Genomic DNA, 13,162 nt, shown 5'->3' on the forward strand with positions numbered 1-13,162 from the left:
GACAGTATGCAGACAGCAGAACTGTAGGAGGAGAAAAATACATGATTACATGACAACAAGTCTTATCAAATCAGACTGGCACAAGTGATACCAAGCACATTAAATCCTCACATTTATCTTCAGTCTTCCAGACGGAAAGCAGAGTGTCTCTGCAGTCAACTCTCTTTGACACCAGCGGTCCCAGCACAGCCTCCGTCCTGGGCTGCAGTCTACAACAGCAAAGACACAAGAGCAGAGGAAAAGTTCTTCTTTGAAACAAGTCAAACTATTAAATGACAAAAATGGTGAAATGCCTCAAAGGGGGAAGAGCAGTGTGAGAGAGAGAGAGAGAGAGAGAGAGAGAGAGAGAGAGAGAGAGAGAGAGAGAGAGAGAGAGAACTTACTTTGCCCATGTTTTTATCATGATGGAGGGGTTTGAGAGAAGGTGACCAGTGTGTTTCTTTAGTTGAGGACAAACCTGCAAAGTAGACAACATTACTAAACAAGAGCTGTCTGGTTTTGTCTGGTGCAGGATTTGATTTGGGATTTTTATGCTCTTTTTCCTATTTAGTGCATTTGTTTTCTTTTTGCTTGGCACAGAGAACACATCAGTATGTTAAGTTTCTTTAGACAAAAACTTTTCTGAAGACAGGAAATGGTTAATATACTTAAGAATTTAAACTTCAATGTAATTTCTTGAATTCTCAATAATTTTTGGATTGATTTGATGATCATTTATGTTGTGTTTGGTTTTAATATCGTTTCATTGAGTTGGGTGTAGTGAGGATAGTGTAACAGCACAGTGCAAGAACCCCCGGCCTCTTCAATGGCCATGTCTGGCCTATGAATAAGAAACACAAGAACATTGGGGCGTGGAGCATAAGTTTAAATATTTGTTGATTATACTGTATATTTTAATAATTTACCAAGTTAAGAACAAGTATTGATCTAAATAAACAATAAAGGGGGCAGGATCAATAGTTGGTAAGGCTACCAATACTTAAGAATATCAGTTATTTTGAGCTCTAGCAGTGTTCACGACTGTTTAGGATTGGACAGAATGGTAAGGGTCAAGTTTTCATGCCCAGCTGAAACTTAAGTGAAGACTTAAGAGAGATGGTGGGACTTTCAGGTTTCACTGCAGTACCTGTCCTTCAAGAAAAAACTTGGCAAACAGTTTGTAGCGCTCCAGGCCGTCTGGATACTCCATCTCCACCGCTGGCAGCTGCCACCCCACACGGACTGCAGGAGGAGACACAGAAATGACTCAGAGACGCCTGTCGGCACAAACGCAGCTCCGGTGCTCAGCTGTAGAGAACTTACAGAAGGTGCTTGAGCGGTGACATCTGACGGTGCCGGCGGTCGAGCAGAACCACGGTAACGGTGGGTCGAGAGGGGGGCCGAAATGACAGTACTGAGGCAGAAGCTGAGGGACCCACTCTGCTTCTACTGCTGATACACCTGACACCAACAGGGAGGAAGACATGTGAGGGTAAGTAAGCCCCTGTTTTTTCACATTTGACAGCTCTCTACGTCAGCGCGAAGAAGACACTGTGACACCAGTGACCTTACTGTCCTTTTGTCCATGGTGATTTACCTCTCATGTACATCTTGGTGGTCTCCATGATCTCCTGGTAGACGATAAACTCTGGCAGCGTTTTAAACAGTGCAGACGTGGGATGAATGAACACCGGGTCGTCCATAAGAGCCGTCTGTGAACCACAACAGATAAAGGTGAGGAGGTGAAGGAGAGCGACGGCACAGTTCATTCTTCTAAGAAGCAATTACAGTCCTCAGTGCAACTTGCCTTGTATCCATTCTTCCATTTTGGGTCCAGTATATCTTCCGCCTGCACACGGCGAGCAAGATGGTCTCCAAGTCCAGTCAAAACAATCTGCCGCAAGCAAACCACCTGGTGCTCTGTCGGTGGAGTCATCTTGGGATCTACAAATACTCCCACCTCTGGACACACTGCGTTCACTGGGAGGAGAGAACACAAATGATTTTTCGTTGCGTTTTTTGCAGCAGATATGTGTTAGGTTTTCTGTGTTTCTTGCATGCGAGTACCTGCGTTGGTAAGTTGTCCTCTGAGCCTCCTGATCTCGACCATGGCTTTATACCGGAGGCCGTTCTCCTCACAAAACTTGGGAGTACAGCCAGCAAATTCACAAGCACCAACTGCGCCTGCAGTCACATGTATCCAGAAATAAATCAAATGTGATCATAGACTTTTATGTGCCTCAATCAATCATTCCTCAATCAAGTCTCAGTTAACTTGTTTAAACCATGAGCCTCCTGAACTCTCACCATGAAATCTTTATTCATGCTGAAACCTAAAGGAAGATTTTGATTCTGAAGTCTCATCTTGGGACCTTTAAAATCAATATACAGTTCAATACCGTTCAGTCAAATCTGAACAAATGTAAGCTTACCCAGCATGACCATGAGGTCCCCCAGTAGGAGTGAGGCTCCTTGCCCAGCCCACAACCTCCTCATTTGGGTCAGCCGAGCTCGACGCTGGGTGAGCTTGGAGCTCTCATCTTCATTACCTGCAGGTCTGAGGAGAGAAAAAGATGTGTGTGAAATATAAAAACATAGCTAACTTACAGCTTCACTGTTGTATGCCTGTCCACATATAATAAAAGCATTACACATGAAGAACGCAGCAGTCAGTGCGTTGCAGGTTTGATGCAGTTATTGCAAGCAAAGGTTATACAACCAAATGGTATATGTTGTTTATCTTAACTTACTTTAAGACAATGCTATGTCTAGGTATTTTACACATCTACATGTAGCTTAATACCAAGAAATAAAAGTTGAAATTCTGAACTCTTGTCTCATATTTCTCTTTTGATCTTAAACCTAAATGTCCAGTAGCTTCGGAGGGTGAGTGACAACAGGGAAGGTCAAAAAGTACCTGTCTGTTTTGTTGCGTTGGACAGGTGATCCATATGCAAAATTAAGGGAACTAAACAAATTAACTTCCTGTTTTGTGTCTCGATCTAAGGTTGAACCAACAGCAGTAAAAAGTTTACAGCTCTAATGCAGAAGACGTAACACAGAACTCTCTCCACCACCTTTCACAGTTTAATATTAGTTAATCTCTTCTTTTCCCCAGATAATATGTCTTTACCTCAACGTGGACAACCAGGAAAACAGGACAACCGACTTTATCAAGATTTGGACTTGGGCTTTGAAAAAAAGAGGTGAGCTTTTTCCGACCTTTCCAGCAGAATAAAAGTGTCTCATCAGGTGCATCGTGAATACCTAGTTGGAAACCTGCTTAAAGTTAGTAGCTTTAGTAGTTTTTTAAGAGTGAGAGAAGTACTTTTATATTTTTCAGAGTAAATGTTAGTTTAAAAATAAATTATGTTTTATTCTATATATTCTAAATAGTCTGACACAAATGACAAACACTTTTTTTTAAAAATGACCAAGTGCAAAGAAAGCGATTCATGCAATTATCTGAATAGCATTTTGACATGCGCAACATTGCTGGACATATATTAATATAATACGTAACACTAATTTGACGTAACCGCGCACAGGACGTATTTTACCTTTGAGAAGAAGTAATGGCGGGCTCTGATGAAACCCATGTAAGTTTTCACATTTTAGGCTGGAGTGAAAGAAACCTGTCCAAGTGCTTGGTAAAGTATACTGAAGTGCTGCAGTTTTGAAAGTTTGTATTTGGACCTGGGTTGACTTGGTGAATTGTCTGAATCACTCTAGTGTGCTTGTTCCCAGTCGTGACTGCGTGACTTTGAGTCCATGCGCCATTATGGCAAAACGCGGTCCTACAGACTCCGACTGTAGCTGGAACTACCACAGTGGCACGTCTGAGGACTTTGGCAGGAGCGTATATGTCTGTCTGTCTCAGCAATAGCATCACAAGATACAGACACAAAATTTTACAGGTGCAGTTAGGTTGAGATCAAAGTGTGGAGATTTGTGCAGTCTCACCCATGAGTACCGAACGTTCGTGTAATAACGTAGTAATGACTACCGAGTATTGTTGTTGAGTATTGTTAGCATATAGTAGAGTAATTTAAGCTCACTGCAGTTAAAGTGGTACAGTTTAGTATTTGTAACAGGGTCAATAAATGCTACACTTGATTTTCATAAAACATTTTTGATTACATTGCAGATTTCTATTCAGTGTGTGGACAATCCTGTTGGATGTCCTGGTGTAATCGTCTATGACGATGAAACATTTCCCATTTCTTTCCAACAGGTGAGGTCACTTCCAGCTATTTTAAAGTAAACATTAAAATAAACAAAGGATCTGGACACATTTTTATGTAGTTTATCTTGTGTGTTTTTGCCCTCTGCTTGGCCAGGATACCACACAGGGGGCTGCCTGCAGCGATGGAGAAGGCCCTCACAGGTTAATGTGTCTTATTGTCAGGTGCACTACACTTTCGCATGTGCAATGTGAATTTAATTTCTTACTTATTTGTTTTACTGTTACTGTTTTACTGTAGTTCTATGAGAGTTTCCCAATGGCCCAGTAATGAAGCTAAAGAGGACATTACTCTGTCGAGCGATTCTCCAGAGACCAAGAGGGATTCAAACTGCTGGTAAATAAAATTAAATCTAAACTTTGATTTTGTTGCTCACCTTGGTGAAAACGGATTACTCACTTATAAACTTTTTTAGAAGAAATATAAATGAAGCTCCTCTAGTTTTCTTCTTTTAGTGTTGTGATAGCATGATATTTGCTGTAAAACACTGATTGTAAATGAACCATGAACCATGTAAACCCTATAAATGAAAGATTTGTTGAAGTGTTATAATCTGGTAGTTGACAGTAATTATTTGTGCTGAATGATTGAGCTGATTTATATTCTCTGTGCTCAACGTCAAGATGATTTCCAAGGGAGGCTAAAGCTGATAAACACTTCCACTAATACTTCTTGGCTACACACCTTACGTTCGCCTTTCGCTCACTACAAACATTTGAATCATCTTTTTGTCCCCTTCAGCTATTACGTGCTTTAACTTCATGTTTTGTTTGATCTGTACTACTTGCAGATTTTTCAAATTTTCCTCCTTTTTCTAATGTTTTGACATTCGGCTTGTGCTTTCTTAAGCTGCAGTTTGCAGTAATGTGGTGGCACCTGACTCAACCACTGAGGAAGACGTCCCCTCGGAGGGAAGACCAGCAGGAATGAGAGAACCCACACTCTGGCTATGTATTGCAGTACTATCACAGACTGCTGATTAATCATTAATAACCACTGTCAATACAATAATAGGAATGGTTGTGTAATACATGTGGATTTGCAACAGTTACACCTTTTAAAAACTGTAAAATATGAATAGATTTACAGACTTTACCATTATGATCTTCTCTTGCACAAAGACGTAAAATGCTTAAGAGACTCTGTGCCTGTGACCACGGGGTGCTGTACATTTTAGCGCTCTTGCAATGTCCATTGTGGTATTAGTTAGTAGTTTCAGTTGTTTAGTTTTAAAACACCACTCAGATAGATGGTTTAGACTTACTGTAATTTTGTTATGCGTGGTTCACCATTTTGGCAGTTTGTTATCATTAAAAGCAAGAACCATGAAAGTCATGTCGGCCTTGTTTTTACTGTGCGTATAATTTATAAAGTGAATCTTTTTTGTGACTTTGTCCTGAAATAAAAGGGAAATGACACTTTGTAAATATAGGAATATTATATTATGTAAAATGAAGCAAATGTAAGTTTGCCAAGAGAGATTTTATCCAGAGGGATTTTCTGCCGCAGATTAAATTAAACAGGTTGTTTAATTCAGCATTAATGCCACTGGGTGAATTAAGTGGGCAGACGCCTTCCTTTAGTATTCCAGTTGTTTTAAATACTTGCCTAACAATCTTTCCCTAGATACATTAAACACAACTATAATGAAGTCTTAAAAGACTCGGAGAATTAAAGAGATGGGGTACATTCCTCATCTACTCCCTTTCAGTCCAGACCTCCAGTTATTCAGACTAATCTACTGTTTTGTGTATATTTTATCAGTTCAATGATACCTCTAGCTCCACCAGGTGGCCACTGGAAGAATTTGTTATCAGCACTTTTATATGGAAAATGGAAAAAATCCATAATCAAAGCTTCTACCTCGCAAAGACATGACACTCTGTTTTGCTCTGCGCTCACTTCCTACCTGGTTGAATCCAGAACCTCGTGCGTCATGGCGCCCCATGGAAGAACAATTAAATGTTTATCTAAAAACACAGATCATTAGAGAAAACATGCGTCTTGACCTGTCAAGGTCTTCGAAGATCTCACGGACTGTCATGGCTGCTACCACAGCAATGACGTACGGCAGGCAATCCTGCTGCCTCCCGAGCGCTAACATTTTAGCATAACGTGGTGCCACGGGGAAAGAAGCCATTGCTCTGCCAAGGGGGGTGATGGGACAGCTCAGCCTCGCTCGCTCCATCTCTTTTACCCTGATAATAAAAGAAAATCCTCTACTTACAACATAGTCAAAATTCTAAATGAAAATATAAAAGGCTGATTAGGTGACAGGATTTAAGGAAAGGGCCATGAAGGTTGGCACTGGAACATCTGACTTCCCTGTGCAATAAAAAATAACCTAATAACACCCAATTCTGTTGTTCTCATTGGTCTGACGAATTGTCAATCAAAATCTTAACGAGTTCTACAAATTCCTGAGTTCTATAATTAAATTTAATATCCTCTCAAATAACTTCAAATTAGAATACACCTTTGTTTCATGATATGACTTTGCTTCTCTGTAAGAACCTGAAAAATATCCCTCAACATTCTTGTTTTAATTAATAGGAATGTAATCCAAGAAAAAAGCCAGAGACTGTTGTCAAGGCAGGTAACAAACAGAAGACCCAGCGACAGACAGTTACCTTCCAGTGCGAGGCGGCTCTTTCAGCGCTCCCAGCGAGACTAATAACTGCTCTGCTGCAACAAGAGCCTCGGCAGAGGGAGACGTGGGGAAGGGAAAATTGACCACCTGCACAAAAAGAAAATATGAAGCCGTTTATATTCATACAGCAGCATTTCACTCAGAAACCTGCTGTTGTTCCCTTTTTACTGACCTTTTCTATGTTGAGATCCTTCATCTGTAGAACCAGGTCTTCCACAGGCCTGCGAGTGATCTCTGCCTCAGAGAACAAGCTGAAGTCTCCAAACACGGCAGACGAGTACAACCTGCAGAAGCACAAAGACAAACGCTTGTGAATATCTTCCCCGAGTGAAGAAAACATCTGCGTGGTCACTCTGTTAAGTCCCGACCTGTAGCAGTGTCCCGGCTCTGTGCGTCCCGCTCTACCCGCCCTCTGATTGGCGGAGGCCTGCGAGGTCCATGTGACTTTAAAAGACGACACTCCGGTCACTCGGTCGTAGAAACGTTTCTTAACTCGACCGCAGTCAACCACGTACTTGATGCCGGGGATGGTCAGAGACGTCTCGGCCACGTTGGTGGCTACGACACACAGACGAGTGCCAGGAGGAGGAGGCCTGAACACCTGCAGGCAAGAAGCACACACACGTTATCAGACTCTCCACATTTTGTGAAGCGACATTACATTATTACTTTAATCTTTTATAATGGTCTTCACTCTTTATAAATATACTTTAATGCTAAAAAACAATCCTACGTCTTCTCCCGCATCATGATTTCCATCCGTTTTAGTGCCGACATGTTAATCTTACCTTGGCCTGCTGCTCTGGGGCCAACAAAGAGTAGAGCGGGAGGACATACAGAGGAAGGGATGGGTCCGCCTTCTCCTCTAAAAGATGAAACACAGCACAGCAGAATTTGTAAGGACACTTAAGTGAAATACATACAACTGGATTTGAGGAATTATTGATCTGGAGCAGCTTGCCTTCATTGCTGGGATCGTCGCCGATATCTACGTCAGAGCCTTCATCCTCCTCGTCTCCGATCCCCGCCTCCCTGTCCTCGTCACCTTCATCCACCGGCAGGGCGGAGTAGTTATCCAAGTCGATCCTGGGCAGAGACTGGAGACAGAAACAACACTCCTAAAATATGTACACAAGAAATAGGTATCAAAGATGTAAGCAGCTTTAAGGACCCATCAGAAGGGTATTTTAAGCTACAGCGGCTTTTGGGGGCATTTCACAAAAAGTAGACTCACGACAGTCTTCTTCTGTTTGGCCTTTTTAAACTTCCTCATCGCCTCTGAGGTGTCTGCTTCTTCATCTTCACCTGGACACAACAAAAAAAAAAGTAAATATAGAAAACCTCTGCCCAGAATTCCATCAGAGTGTGAGGGGACAAAACAGGTGTGTTACACTCACCGGTGGTTGTGTTACTCTTCCTGAAGGGGAAAGCTTTCCTCAGTCTTCTGCACAGACTGTGAACCTCTGCCTGACCGGTCAGAAACACCAAGATACCACCTGAGGGACACAGACATGGTATCAAGGCAGTAGTGAGACACCTATTAATGCGGTGAGTTGCAGGATTCGCCCTTCTTTCTTTATAGGTCTATTTAGTTTTGTAGTAAATAAATGTTAATGCTGAAAACTACTAAATCTGTTAGATGTGGCCGTCTGTTTGGGCACCTGGAGGCAGCATCCGGTGGATCTTGCAGGTCTTGTGGAAAGCCTCTCCGGTGTAATCCTCCAGCGGGGTGCGTTTGTTGAAATGGATAGTGACGGGGAACTGGCGGGCGTCCACCTTGATGACGGGTGGAGGAATCCGGAACAGCTTCTGGTTGTCTGTGAAGTCTTCAACCCGCAGAGTAGCCGACATGACCAGCAGCTTCATGGGCATGCCTTTCTGCAGAGAGATGGTGGTGTGAAACAACAGGTTAATCAAACAGGAAGATGCTGATGGAAAGAAAACCCCCTGCGAGTCTTTAAGGTTCGGACTTTTCACACCACAAACAGCAGCTGCGTCTCTCACCTTGTTTCTGAGCGGGACGATACGAGACAGCAGTCCGATGAGGATGTCGGTGTACACACTCCTCTCGTGGGCTTCATCTATGATTATCACACTGTATCTCTGGAGCAGGAAATCCTAAGAGACAAGACAGACACGATATCGAAGCCGTTAAAAGACTCATACAGATTCAATGTACTGTGTATTATAAACAAGTCTATTATTAGTAATAATAGTAAATAATAGTAATAACTTAGTAAAACTAACTTGATCTTTCACAGGATGCTTCAAACATTAAAATGGGTTCAGTGTGAAATATAAATATGGTTTCCCTTACAACTACATGAACGCAGCAGGGACATGTGTCTTTATTCTTTTTTCATCATTTAGGAGATGATAATAAAAACACTGTAAGGATCAATGTTTTTCCTTCTGTCAAATGTCAAAAAAAAAGTCATGTTTTTCATGTCTATTTTCATTTTCTCTCTGTAGAGAAATGCAGGAAAACAGTATTTAATTCAGATTTTCCATCATGTTTACAGTATTTTATTGAAATAACTCAATGCAGAGTAAAGACGGTACCTTCTGGATCTCCTTCAGTAAAACACCGTCTGTCATGAACTTGATTTTGGTCTCGTTTGTCACATTCCCTTCGTATCGGATCTGGTAAGACACCACCCTGGGCACAGGATTGACCATAGATACATATTTAAAAAATGTTATTATAAGCAATATTTCCGTTTCCAAATTTGTCACAAAGAGGCTTCGTACATGAATAGTCTGTATATTATATCATATATATTTTTGTTACCGTGTGGACAGGTTCATCTCTTTGGCCACCCTGTGAGACATGCTGACAGCTGCTACTCGTCTCGGCTCTGTGATGCCAATAATCCCACTGCCACTGCAGAGAGAAGCACAACTGTAACCACATGCAATCACACATGACATGAATGTTTATCCACATAAAAGCCTTTTTTTCTCTGTAAAAAAATCCAGTGAGGCATTTAAGGACTGCCCAACAGAGAGGATAAGCTACCTGGCGTAGCCGGCTTCATACAGGAACTGAGGAACTTGAGTGGTCTTTCCACTTCCTGTCTCTCCGCAGATGACGACACAGGGGTTTTCTCTCACTGCCTCCATGATGACCTGCTCCTCCGCCAGCACGGGCAGCTTCAGACGAGCGTCCTACAGCAACAGAATGAAATACACCTGAATCAATCAATCACCAACAAAAAACACTCGAGACTCTCGACAAACATGCGGTGAGCGCAGACCTGTATTTCTGGTAATCTGTCAACAGGGATGAAGACCGCCGGCTGTGACGGCTTCTTGTCTTGAACTTTCTGCTGATTTAGAACCTTCTTCTCACTCTGTCCATCTTGTTTTGTTTTCCGTTGTTCTTCCTTCACTCCCTGTTTGTCCTCTGTCTCCTGAGTGGGAGAGGTGGTTTCCTTAGCTTCATCCATCTCTGTGGTTTGATTCACTTCTTCATCCTCCTCCTCCTCATCATCATCAGAGGAAGTGTCCAGGTCACTACTTTCTTCTGCCTTTTGTTCGTCTTCATCTTCCTCCTCTTCTCTCCATTTTCTTTTCCTGTTCGCTCCACTGACGCTGCTGATCTTCGGACCTGAGTCTCCGTCTTTTGTTTCATCCAATGTCCTGAAAATGACCCAAAAATATTAAACCATCGATTCCACCTTCACCACATCCTCCTCCTCCACATATTGTATTTGTGCACTCACTGTTTAGTCTGGTAAAGTTTGTCTCCAGTTCCCAGTTTGGATGTGGTGTACAGCAGCTTCAGTTCAGAGTCTGGAAGCTGCACCTCAGCCAGTTTGGTCAGGATGTCTGCTCTCTGCACAGGACAGACAGACACATAGGTGGGTTGTGATCTAGTTCTTTATATCAAATTTGACTAAAGTCTTGTTGGCAGACTAACTTAAATTTAATGTTACAAGTTACAGTGAATAACTGTGAATAACAGTGAAGAAATTGTTCAACTGGTTCGTTTCAGCACGACTAGAAACATTATTGTGGTTATAACTGTTGATAAAAGTTGCGTTCCCCTTGCTAAAAAGTGTGTTTGTAAAACCTGGTTAGAGAAATTATTTTCTTCTTAAAGCTGCGCGGTTTTTTGTCTGAACCTGCAGCATCAACCTGTCGCTCACCTGAGCTTTCTTCTCCTTGCGCTCCAGCACTTTCTGCAGCTCTTTCCTCTGCTTCTTGGTGAGGGGCTTTTTGGTGGAAACCGGTGTCACTGAGGTTTTCGACTTCTTGGCTTTGTTGGCTGGGAGGACCAAAGCGTTGCTCTCATCTACACCTTTTAGCCTGGCTCCACCTGGTGAAAACACAGCATACAGTGATTGACAACACTGAAGTTAAAGGGAAACTTAAATGACACTTTTTGCATCACTTTCTGGTGTGAAAGGCTACTACACATCCATATCAAAGCTTTAACTGTTTAAACCTACTTTCAGACTTGTGAACTGTCATCTTTATACAGGCAATAAGGCCAATTTCACTGTTTGCTCTATCCAGACAACAATAAACCAAAAAACTAGTCCAATGTAGTTAGACCAGGGCACCCTTTTGTGTTTCCACAAATAAAATAAAGGCTTCACAAATCAGAAACTGTATTTTCAACACACTAAACTGGTCCAGATTGTAGAAGTCCAAGTGTAGGTGTTTTTGCCCTAGGTGTGAAAAAAAGCAGTGAAATTGCAATTTTTTTTCCCCAAATAAACTAAAAGTTTCACAAATCTGAAAGTTTCAAACAGGCTCAGGGCTTTACCTTCGGACTGTCTAACACACGTTCACATCAATAAGCGGGTTGAGCAGTTTCTGGATAAAGTCTCACCCTGCAGTTCCACCACAATCTGCGTCTTCTCTCCATCAGCTGGTTGTTGAGGGTCGCTCTGCTGTCTCCCCTTCCAGTTGTGCTTCTTCCTGAGTTTTCCCATTTTAAACTGACGTCTAGTAGAAACATGAGAACTTATAATGTTAAACATCACGAAAAAAAAAAAAACTGACACCATGCCAGAGCCACAATGAGCTAATTATCTAAAATCACCTGAAGCATCGCGGTGTTTGACGTTATTTACGCAACCGAATAAATCTTTATGAATATTGAAAAATACAAACCTTTTTTTATTTCAGCGGGTCAAACAGCAATAGACATTTAAACACGTTTGAAATTTCAGCTCTGCACTGACATCACGTGTAAACATAGTCCATCAGGGAAAACTGTCCGTAGCTGAAACCAGGTCTTCGAAGAAAGGTTCCGCTGTTGGAAACAACAATATAGACTATCAAGAGTAAAAGATCCATTAATTAATATTTCCTTTTAAAATAAATTTGAGAAAAAAAAGTGCATTTAATTTTCCAATTAAACGTCTTTATTAATGCAATCCATAATCCAATAAAATTGATTAAGAGAGTATATTAACAAAGAAATATGCAGTATTGCCATGAACTGTGAATACATTTTGATTAAACCTTTCACATTTGTTTTGTGTCTAAAAGATCAGAATGCTGTTCCATAATGAAGTATTTAAAATTGTATGTAGGATTAGCATTAATATGGCACAATCAAAAATACATTTTTTCCCCCGCATATTTAACAAATTACTCAATATATTAATAAAGAATGCCAAATAACTTGAAATAAGTGATAAAATATCAGAAAAACATATAAAATTGCCAGCTATTATACAGATATAACATTTTTTTAAGTATTTCAAACATAACAATTTCTCACATCTTAGACTCACATCCACAAAAAAAAAAAATGTCAAAGTGCTGATTATGTACAGGAAACGTGTTACTTGTTACATCTATTATCATTTATCAGCTTTTCAACCACATGGGCCTTTGAAGAAAGAAAGCTGGAATTTGATGTTTTAGTCACATGGGTTTTGGTCAAGGTAGAAAGGGCCTGTGTGGTTTCTTCCTGTGATCATTATGTGGCATGATTATGTGGTATATTTGACATGTGAACAAAAATAAATTAATTGGGAATGAGTGCAATGAGTACAAGTGTGTAGACGTTACTGTCCATATGCACATGACTAAGTTGATCTATACTGTGCACAGAATAAACATGCAATACCAATATTATCAACTGAAATAAGGTTATGATGCAAGCCCATAGGAACAAGCATATGTGTTGGCTGGTAAATAACAAGGCCACCACAGGGACCTGACAAGTTTATTTCTGTAAATTACACTTCATAAGCCTCCAATGTTCCCAACTTTTTATTAACCAAACTAAAGGGATCCTGATCCTTACTATCTTCTCTAATGTTTT

The 13,162-nt window shown here is 41.1% G+C and overlaps 1 protein-coding gene and 1 long non-coding RNA gene across 3 annotated transcripts in view; one reads left to right on the top strand and one right to left on the bottom strand.

Annotated features, from left to right (window-relative positions):
* dhx37 (DEAH (Asp-Glu-Ala-His) box polypeptide 37) overlaps nucleotides 1-12,097 on the bottom strand; it is a 20,903-nt gene extending 8,806 nt beyond the window's left edge. The window contains exons 1-26 of the mRNA XM_023414452.2: nucleotides 11,998-12,097; nucleotides 11,714-11,829; nucleotides 11,025-11,194; nucleotides 10,599-10,711; nucleotides 10,131-10,515; nucleotides 9,893-10,041; nucleotides 9,665-9,757; nucleotides 9,436-9,532; nucleotides 8,878-8,991; nucleotides 8,535-8,751; nucleotides 8,271-8,369; nucleotides 8,108-8,178; nucleotides 7,835-7,970; nucleotides 7,662-7,738; nucleotides 7,242-7,474; nucleotides 7,046-7,157; nucleotides 6,854-6,960; nucleotides 6,233-6,421; nucleotides 2,412-2,536; nucleotides 2,047-2,163; nucleotides 1,787-1,959; nucleotides 1,577-1,691; nucleotides 1,303-1,440; nucleotides 1,127-1,221; nucleotides 384-457; nucleotides 112-209 (exon numbers count right to left, since the gene is read on the bottom strand). Of these exons, the coding sequence (XP_023270220.1) occupies nucleotides 112-209; nucleotides 384-457; nucleotides 1,127-1,221; nucleotides 1,303-1,440; nucleotides 1,577-1,691; nucleotides 1,787-1,959; nucleotides 2,047-2,163; nucleotides 2,412-2,536; nucleotides 6,233-6,421; nucleotides 6,854-6,960; nucleotides 7,046-7,157; nucleotides 7,242-7,474; nucleotides 7,662-7,738; nucleotides 7,835-7,970; nucleotides 8,108-8,178; nucleotides 8,271-8,369; nucleotides 8,535-8,751; nucleotides 8,878-8,991; nucleotides 9,436-9,532; nucleotides 9,665-9,757; nucleotides 9,893-10,041; nucleotides 10,131-10,515; nucleotides 10,599-10,711; nucleotides 11,025-11,194; nucleotides 11,714-11,816 (3,400 nt within the window). The 5' untranslated portion in view covers nucleotides 11,817-11,829; nucleotides 11,998-12,097. The remainder of the gene's footprint in view (nucleotides 1-111; nucleotides 210-383; nucleotides 458-1,126; nucleotides 1,222-1,302; nucleotides 1,441-1,576; nucleotides 1,692-1,786; nucleotides 1,960-2,046; nucleotides 2,164-2,411; nucleotides 2,537-6,232; nucleotides 6,422-6,853; nucleotides 6,961-7,045; nucleotides 7,158-7,241; nucleotides 7,475-7,661; nucleotides 7,739-7,834; nucleotides 7,971-8,107; nucleotides 8,179-8,270; nucleotides 8,370-8,534; nucleotides 8,752-8,877; nucleotides 8,992-9,435; nucleotides 9,533-9,664; nucleotides 9,758-9,892; nucleotides 10,042-10,130; nucleotides 10,516-10,598; nucleotides 10,712-11,024; nucleotides 11,195-11,713; nucleotides 11,830-11,997) is intronic.
* On the top strand, nucleotides 2,536-5,558 carry LOC111660994 (uncharacterized). 2 transcript variants are annotated; one of them, XR_015437750.1, is made up of 5 exons: nucleotides 2,536-3,185; nucleotides 4,127-4,213; nucleotides 4,320-4,366; nucleotides 4,464-4,559; nucleotides 5,073-5,558. It is a non-coding gene; the product is annotated as an uncharacterized LOC111660994 (long non-coding RNA). The 2 variants fall into 2 exon arrangements; XR_015437749.1 differs by having other exon boundaries at nucleotides 2,536-4,213.
* Nucleotides 12,098-13,162: the final 1,065 nt, after the last annotated feature.

The sequence above is a fragment of the Seriola lalandi genome, unplaced genomic scaffold (assembly GCF_002814215.2).
Source record: "Seriola lalandi dorsalis isolate HSWRI2012SDOR001 ecotype SW California unplaced genomic scaffold, Sedor1 jcf7180002054529, whole genome shotgun sequence".
Classification (NCBI taxonomy): Eukaryota; Metazoa; Chordata; class Actinopteri; order Carangiformes; family Carangidae; genus Seriola; species Seriola lalandi.